This window comes from Podarcis tiliguerta (assembly GCF_965153285.1).
Source record: "Podarcis tiliguerta genome assembly, chromosome: 17".
Classification (NCBI taxonomy): Eukaryota; Metazoa; Chordata; class Lepidosauria; order Squamata; family Lacertidae; genus Podarcis; species Podarcis tiliguerta.
The window spans coordinates 30,058,238-30,067,413 of NC_139550.1; the positions used below are offsets into that span (position 1 = coordinate 30,058,238).

Below are 9,176 nucleotides of genomic sequence, written 5' to 3' on the forward strand. Positions count from 1 at the left end.
AGAAAGGAAATCTTACTGACCGTATGATTAGCTACAAATGCTTTACAAATTTACTCCAGTATGCTACTGGTGTAGGCATTCAGATATTATCATAAAAGTATCTCTAAGCTTCTTTTTCTAATAGCAAGGATTTGCTTAACTCAAAATGCCTTCCCCTTGTCATCATCCACATCATGGGTAGGCAAACTAAGGCCCAGGGGCCGGATCCGGCCCAATTGCCTTCTAAATCTGGCCCGCGGACGGTCCGGGAATCAGCGTGTTTTTACTTGAGTAGAACTTGTCCTTTTATTTCAAATGCATCTCTGGGTTATTTGTGGGGCATAGGAAGTTGTTCTTTTTCTCTTTTTTTCAAAATATAGTCCGGCCCTCCACACGCTCTGAGGAACGTGGACCGGCCCCCTGCTGAAAAAGTTTGCTGACCCCTGATCCACGTCCTCCTAATGCTGGTCCATCTCTCCCTCCACAGTAAAAGTGGGACTGGAGGAGTCCCAAATACCTGGCTTACATTTTGCTTGCACCAGGTTACCGATCCAATCAACAACACCAAAAACCTTGCATTTTCACTTGCCAACAGGAAAAGGATATTCAAAAAGGTGGCTCTGTTTGTTCTGTAGCAGCAAAATTACATTGGCCTATTTAGAAATTCTTGTTATCATGGATTGTGCCAGGCACGCTAAGGCATGTGTCCTTAGCCTGGCATGATAATATGATAATATCTGAATGCCTACACCAGTAGCATTCAGGCTAAGGACACACTCTAATATAGCTAGCCTCAACTAGAGCCAGGGCTTTCTCGGCCGTGGCTCCGATCTGGTGGAACACTCTGTCACAAGAGACCAGGGCCCTGCGGGACTTGACATCTTTCCGCAGGGCCTGCAAGACAGAACTGTTCCACCAGGCCTTTGGCCAGGGCACAGCCTGACTCCCTCCTTCAGCAATCTTCGCAGAGCTCTGGCCCAATGGTTGCCAGTGGCTTGAATTAATTAATTTTATAATGAATGATTTTAGAGTGTTGTTTGTGCTGTACTTTTGTACTGTTTTATTGTTGTTAGCCGCCCTGAGCCCGGCTTCGGCTGGGGAGGGTGGGATGTAAATAAAATTTATTATTATTATTATAGCTGGTTGCTGTAATTTTTGTATTTATTTCCTTCTTCCCCACCCCAAATACCTTATGTGAAATCTTGCCTGGAGAACTTAAACACTTGCCACTTGGGTGGTATTTGGGTTTGTCCCAAATAAATGTTTTGCTGAACTGAGGATTCTGACACTTTTACTGTGTATTTCCCTGTTTAGGGAAGTTTTTAATGTCTGATGTTTTATTGTGTTTTTAATATTCTGTTGAGAGCTGCCCAGAGCGGCTGGGGAAACCCAGTCAGATGGGTGGGGTATAAATAATAAATTATTATTATATTATGTTATTATTATTTTATAATTCCTTCTTTTAGAATTTTGTTGGCATGGATGGCCCTTGCAAGGGCCTAAAACATGATGCTTCAATTAAGAGGATCAACAATAATCAGTGTTGGATTGTCTTTTAATCATTGTGGTTCTCTCCCCCACCCCCATGTTTTCAGCTGTTCTTATTTTTATCTATAAGCTTTTGTTGGCATCTCTTGGTGCTGCACAGGTTGGGGCAACCTTTCCCAGGCCAATTTGGGCAGTGTGGCATCTTCCAAGGATGGAGAATTGCTTATAACTCAAGCATCTGTCAGAAGAGAAAGAGTGCACTTTTCTGGAGCCTCAAGATGCAAGGATTCCCAGCCCAGACTGCAAACCCATTACCATGAGGAGGGAAAGTGATGCTAAATTGTAGCTCATAGATGTATGTAGGTGCCTACTGTCCAGCTCTCATGAGATGTGCTATTCTGCAGAACAGAGAGAGATTGTGCAGTTAAATGAGGACCTGAAGCTTGAGATACAGAGAGATTTGTGCTTGCCTATGAAACATGCTTTCTCAAGAACAACCAAACCCAGAGTTCCTTGTGCATAATAGACTGCATGGAGGAACCGTCGGTGAAAGGCTGGTGAAACTGATCCCAGGGGCACAGTAGAAGACAGGGCTGCCGCTTTACAGACCCAAAATATAGAGGTCTACTTGACACCCACGCTGCCATGGCATGCTGTAAATGCAGTTCACAGCTGTTTCTGATGTGCTTTCTCAGAATTTTCCTCCCAAAAGGCTCATTTGGGTTCTTATTAACAAAAATCAGCAACGTGTGTTATGGTTTTTTGGGCAACGCCAATAACTGGCAGAAGCCGAAAGAAGTTTCAGTAAGTGAAAATGTTGTTGGAGACTGACGATTTCATTATATCCGTGACCTGGAACATGTTCCCACCCGGAGTCTACTCTGGGGTGGCCTCAGGGTATACGAGAAACCTGGCAAGTGGCTTTCTTATATATTACGAGCTAATAAAACACTTCTCAGATTGTAACATCATAATCACAGGATTATTTTAGACTACTTTTCTCCCACTTAGCGGCCCGCAAAGCAACTTACAATAAAGAAACACAAACAATACTAAAAAAAAGAGATACATAAATAAATCAGTTTAATAAAATCATAATAATACAAAAGACATAGATTATATGAATTAAATAGGGAACAATGGGGTTTTTCCTACACAGGCATTTAAATCTCCGGCCAAAATTATAAGACAAGTGAAAAAGGCATTCAGTCAAAAAACCCAAGTCTGTTCTTGGGATCCCCAGCGTAGCTCCAAGGGCACTACAAGGCCCATTAAGACCCCCCAGCCCCTACCAATTTTTAATGATGAACTAGGCTCTTTTGGCTTAGGGGAGGGTTGGCGTATATGTGCTGCCTGCTTTCTAATGTTTTTTATTTGTTTTGCCGGATGTAGGTGTTTTAGGGTTGGGGGGAGGTTCTGGGCATTCCCAGTTTTACTTCTGTGAAGTGGGTTCAGTGGAGCATGAAAAAATTTTGGACTTGTATAATGATACTTCAGTTACTTTTTCTGAATCCTATTCCCTGGTTTAGGATTCACCTTTTCCTTCCTTTTCATCCTTATCTCCCTCTTCCCTCCTTGTTCATTCCCCTTGAATGAGTGCAATCCAAACTCCTCAAAGCCCTTCTACAAGTTCCTAGATGCGTTTCAAATGCATGGGTCAGACTAGAAACAGGGATGATGAAAGTCGAAGCTCATATTAGTCTAACATCAATATATAAGTGGCTAACTCTGAAACTGCTCCCCCAAGCAATAGCCCCATTGATTCTGAGCGACCAGTTTCAGTCTGGCTGAAGTTTAAGCAGTCTTAAACACTCTTCAGAAACTGGGCTCCCCAAACCCTCATAACTATTGGCCTTTGCCAAGCTAGATCCATGGTTAGGCAAAGAATCATGGACATAGAGAGACAACAGGACTGTACAAGGGTCCCCAATTATAAAATCATTGAAAACGGGAGATACGTAGCCACTCCAGCAACATATCTCTATTGCATCACATCCAGAAACGCAAGAAGGGCTTTCACTCTTGCTAGAAGCTCGGCCTTGCCCTCACCTGTTCTGGAAGGCTCCTATGGAAGAGGCCCATATGCACAGAGACTTTGCGCCTGCCCATTAGGGGAAATAGGAAGCCCCGAACATATATTTTTTAGATGTCCTTTTTATGCTGAGATTCGTAGAGACACCATTGACCTTTTGCTGAAGAGGCTCGCCGATCTTTCAGACAAGTCTAAACTTAATTCTCCCCTCTTAGGCAAAGATCACAAGATGACCTGGCCGGTAGCCAGATTCTGCGCTCAGATCTGTAGGCACAGATCATCCTCTAGAATAATAGAGGTTACAAGGGAAAAGCTAAAGCCGCCCTTTGGGGCGCCTCAGGGTCAATTTTTATGGTAGCCCAAATCTCCGTTGTACATGTGTATGTATATATCTCAATTTTAACTCATGAGCTATTGCTGCAATCTGCTCTGATTGTATATTTTATCTTTATGAATGCTGTTTTTTATTGTTTTTATTTATTATAAATTTTCTATCTATCTATCTATCTATCTATCAACATCTCATCCTTCAAAAAGAACAGGGGATGGTTGTGTTAACGTCTTTATGGTGATTCATTTATAAATAATGCTGTGTTGTGTGTTGGGAGAAGCTTTCTGAAAAGACAGTGTGTGTGTGTGTGTGTGTGTGTGTGTGTGTGTATTTATATATATGAAAAAGCAACAGAAGATGGCAAATAAGTCTTTTGCACAACTGGCAACAACCTAAAGAGGCAGATGCTATGTGGAGTATGGCTTCCTACTGTGGAGGAAACTTCTAATGATCTGCTTTAAATTATTCTGAAGATGACCGGCCTGCATTTCAATATGTTGGAGCAGGTGAACTCTGCATTGCCCTGGTGTAGGGTTTTGCAGACACAAAAATTGTTGAGCTTTTCTTGGGTTGCCATTTTTCAAGAGGTAAACATGCAGAACATGTATATATATTTTAAAACCCAAAATCCCGAACAATTGCTTTAAAATGTATAATTCCCCCTGGATGGGCATGTAGGACCCCAAAAAGAGGATATTTCCGGGAAATCCTGGACGTATGGCAACCCTATGCCTAGTGCCACATCTGCATGGCCGGAGGGTTGCTCTCTTCCAGTAGGTGAGGTGGTGGCTGTGATGATCTCAAAACTCTGAGGTTGTCAATTTGGCACATTAGTAGCACAGTGGTCAGTTCAGAGCAGACCAAACAAGCTGCTATGGGAAGCTGCAGAGATTCTATGGGGAGGAGAGCCGTATGAATGGGAACGAACCACATGGCACGATGAGCATGTTATGTGGGGCCAGCTCGCTTCTGAGGGCATAAATACCGATTTCGACAAGCACAGAATCTCCCTTCTTCTCTGAGCCATCCTTCCCTTTCCTCATTGCAATTTGTTGGCATGGATTTGTCCATTGTACAGGAACATGCCCGCATGTTGCCAGTCCTCTATGCCAACTTCTCCACAAGAGGCTGTTCACCTCTGTCACTTTTAACTCTTGCAAGTCTGGTTCTGGTCCTGAAAGCCAGGCCAAATCTGCAGCAGCTCCTCTGGCCCGTAGTGATGCACCACCACCACCTTGGAGAACTTGCACTTCTCATACTTGACTTTGTTCACGTTGAAGAGACCCCCGGGGCTGTTTGTCACGCTGATGCCCAGCTCATACAGGCAGATTCCCATGAAGACATCTTCCATGTTAATGACCCTGATGGTCTTTGCTACCTGGTAGATCTTCTTGGCCAGATCCCCAGAGAACACATACCCTGGGCCTGCGCAGAAGGGTGGGTAGGTCTCATTGGGGTACACCTCCCGTGGCACATACCACTTGTAGGCCTTGTCACGCAGTGGCTTTGCATTCCTATAGATGTGACCTGTCATGTAGTTCTTCTTGGGTGGCAGGTGAGGCTGCAGCAGGTGGGACACCATGAAGTTCACATTGAGAAAGATGTCACTGTCTGCCTTCACTGCGTAGGTGGCATTGGGGCAGAACTTGCTTATCCACTCCATGCCCATCAGAGTCTTCAGGGTAAGGTTGTTGTAGGTATCCAGGAAGTCCTGCTGAATAATGTCTCTGTGGATGGAGCTCTCCTCTTCCAAAAGGGCCTGGAGCGGGTATCCAAATTTTGGGTGGACACCCGTCAGAAAGAGACGAAGAATGGAAACCCCAGGCACCGAGCTCTCATTGCCCCACGTCTGCCGGATGGCCTGCCTTGTGGCAAAATCCTGGGGCTCAGTTATCACCAGCAGGATCAAGAAAGGGCTCCTCTCCCGGCATTTCTTTGGCTCGTTGAGAAGGAACTTATAATCAGTGGAATAGATAACCTCCAAGGGATGCCGCTTGGCCACTGGTGGTGGTGGGGAAATCAGACCAGAGGGCTTGGTCTTCTTTGTCCTCTCCAGTGCAGATTCCCATTCAAATACCATGGCATTTTTACGATTGCCTGCGGAATCTGGGCCGCCCTTGAGCTTGATGTCGTGCGGTGAGGAAAGCGTCTCAAGAGACTCCCATTTGTTCTTTGCAACAAGTAGGAAAAGGAAAATAGAGCAGAAGATAATTACAGTGGGCAAATGCTGCAGCTTGGTCATGAGCATCTTCCTGGCACCTTCCATACTTTTGGTGGGCAGGAGGAAGGCACTTGCAGACTATGTGGGTGGGGGAGAGATCCTGGCCAGCTCTGTCCTGCTTCCAAAAGCAACCTGCAAAAGAGAAGCCCAGTGAAAGGAGTTGAATTCTGTTCTCTCTCTCTCTCTCTCTCTCTCTCTCTCTCTGTGTGAGTGTGTGCGCGTGCACACAAGGGGAGCTTTGGGGATCAGGCTGGGCGCACATAGAATCAGTCTGCCGACACGCTCAGGACCTGCTCATAACACCTGCCTTCTTGCCCTTGCTATCTGTTTCTGGAAGGAAAATATACACTCTCAGGGATTGGCATTATTCACTCAACCCATCTATTTACAGATCCATTGGAATCCGAATAAAGTGTTATATGAGTTTGTGGGTGTCAGACTCCTGAACTCCTGGATCCAGTAAGTGTTAAACTAGAAGCCAGACCAGCTTCCTGATGAGGTAATCACCTGGTTGATGAGCCATTAAAGGAAAAGAAAGGGAAGGGGCTCTGTCTGAGACAGCAAATGGGTGGGGCCCCTCCCCCAGCTAGAAAGACAAAGTTAATGTTTTGGGGACTGTGGTGTGAACTAGAGGGAAAGCTGGAGGCTGGAAAGGCACAGAGGCAGAGCATGATGTTTGATTTCTGCTGAGATCCACAGCTGCGGCTACAGGAGAAACAATAACTTATTGAGGTGATTATGCTCCGGCCCTCTCCATCATAGGCTCAGGTTGTATATATGTATGTGTCAATCAACCATGTAAAGACCACACAGTCTCCACTGTGCCTCACTTCCAAAAGGAAACACAAACTCTGGGTAAAGTGCCCAGCTGGGTGTGTGCCAGGGTGTCTGGTAAGCTGAAAAACTTGCACTGATGGAACAATTGCCATTGTGCTACATGGAATTCCTCCCTGTATTTCCAAATTAGGCCAAATTAGGCCAAATTATTATTACTATTACTATTATTATTCCTGTACAATTGTTATCTTTTCTTTTTCATTAATATCCCTCCTGAAGAGAAAAATTCTGCTGAACTTAGAAGCTTGCTCATTACTTTCAATCCATCTTAATAAAGGAGCTTTGCTGCTGTCACTCTTTGGGTTTTATCTCGTGGGCTGCCATGGACCAATAGGTGTGTCTTTATTGCTTTCAGATTCACAGTGATTAATATGTTCCCTTCTCTAGTTCCGTTATTCATGTCATTTGTTTAAAAGGTTGGTTTTTTTGCAGCTCGATAAACTGGAGACTCTCCTCTTGCTTCAAGAACTTGTTAACCCTATTGTTAAATATAGTTTTTGATAAACTACTTATAGGTCTTAATTACTTGCGAGCGTTTTGCTGAGATTCTTTGCTGCCCTTGCCTTCTCCAGACTTCAGTCTTGGCTCCAGTACAGATTGAGCTGACTTGCCTTTTCTGCTTCTGCACCAGAAGAAGCAACAGCTTTCTGCTGAATATGGAGAAATGGTCCGGACACACCTGTGATTTCTTTCAGGCGGTTCCACGTCTTTTTTTCTTTCTTTTTTGCAATTTTGCCAAAAAGCTCAACAAACAACTTCCCCTCAACCAAAATTCAGCAGCTGCCGCCGCCCCCAAAAATTCAACAACTGCCGCCCCCCAAAGCCACTTCAGCAACTTTTGTGTCCTGATTTTCACTGTTTGAAATATGGCAAGCTTAGACGAGGTCTCCTCCAGAGACAGTATAAAAACACAAGGGGCTGCCATATGAGAGACAGAGTGCTCAGCCTCCTGCCCACTCACCCGCATACATCTCCTGGTCACCTTTGGTGACCAAGCAAATGGTTAAATAAATACAAGCCTGCTCTATGAAACACCTTTGCCATCATCAATTTCAAGGAAATCTCATTCAGTGCTCCAGGTATTTGTTCTCTCCCTCCTTGAGGGACCTCTTAGTGGTGCCTTTCTACCCCTCTCCCATTCTCTTCTCTCAGGTGAGCACTTACCTGCCCGAGGTGCTGTTCACTCAAGGTTGCCACTTGCCTTTGTCAGCTGCAATTTACCTTTCCCAGGGGAGGGTGTGGCACAAGAGGAAGGGACAACGCCTACGTCATGCAGCTAAAACAGAAGGGAGGGAGCAGGGACTCTGCTTCCAGGAGAGTCTTTTTTCCAGGACCATTGAAGCACCTGGAAGGACTCACCACCTAGATGCCAATCCCATGCTGAATCTCTCTCTCTCTCACACACACCAGAAAAGAAGAACATGCCCCTCAGAACCCAAAGTGTTAATATAATGCATACCCTCCGTCATTTCTCCAAATAGGGATGCCCTGTTCATTCATTTATTATTATTATTATTTTATTATTTTATTTTTATTATTACTATTACTATTCTATTTATACCCTGCTCTGGGTGGTTTCCAACATATAATAATAAAATATTAAACATTAAAAAACTTCCTACTTCCTACTTCTCAGCAACATGGCAGGCGGACTATGAATCTGACAGCTATGTCAGATTTGGCTTTGTGGAGTGAAGGGGAAGAGTGCGAGGGTGATGCGCCTCCCCCCAAAAACCCATGAGGAGCATTGGGATGTCCCGGGGTCCTGCGGCTCACTGATGGCGCTGCAGCGAAAGGAACTGTTAAGTTGTGGGTGAGCATATCAGACGACACAGCGATTCTTCAAACAGCTCTTTTTTATTCCCAGGCCAGAACAGAACTGAACTGAAAGGTTTAGTCAGCCTGCTTATACAGAGCTCCAGTACAACGTAACTGTAACAATTTTATAAAACTATCCAATCACTGAACGTCACTTTCGATCCCTTATTTGCATAACTATCTACAGTATCCCCCTGCTGGCCCAGGGTGAGAACTTCAGTACATAACAGGAACAGAGTAGCGGGGAGCCAAAGGCGCTGGTGAGCTTGGCACCAGTGCAGCTCCACAGAAGCAAAGCCTCTGATTCAGTCACGAGTGGTTACCTTTCCAGTATACTGTGCCAATTGGAAGATGAGGAACTATTAAGGAATTAATTAGGGTTATTTCGGCAAGAAAATGGGAGTGAAAAAAGGAAGTCCGCTCACATTACTGGTGCTATGGGCACAAAATATATGTGTGGATGAAATTTA

General features: G+C 44.7%; 1 protein-coding gene across 1 annotated transcript; it reads right to left on the minus strand.

Moving 5' to 3' along the window:
• Window positions 1-2,536: 2,536 nt before the first annotated feature.
• Window positions 2,537-8,098, minus strand: LOC310668188 (beta-1,3-galactosyltransferase 1-like). Its single transcript, XM_083421209.1, has 2 exons — window positions 8,053-8,098; window positions 2,537-6,183 (listed from the first exon to the last, which is right to left on the minus strand). Exon 2 carries the CDS (start codon window positions 6,094-6,096, stop codon window positions 4,978-4,980), a length of 1,119 nt encoding a protein of 372 aa, XP_083277335.1. The 5' UTR covers window positions 6,097-6,183; window positions 8,053-8,098; the 3' UTR covers window positions 2,537-4,977.
• Between the last annotated feature and the right edge of the window lie 1,078 nt (window positions 8,099-9,176).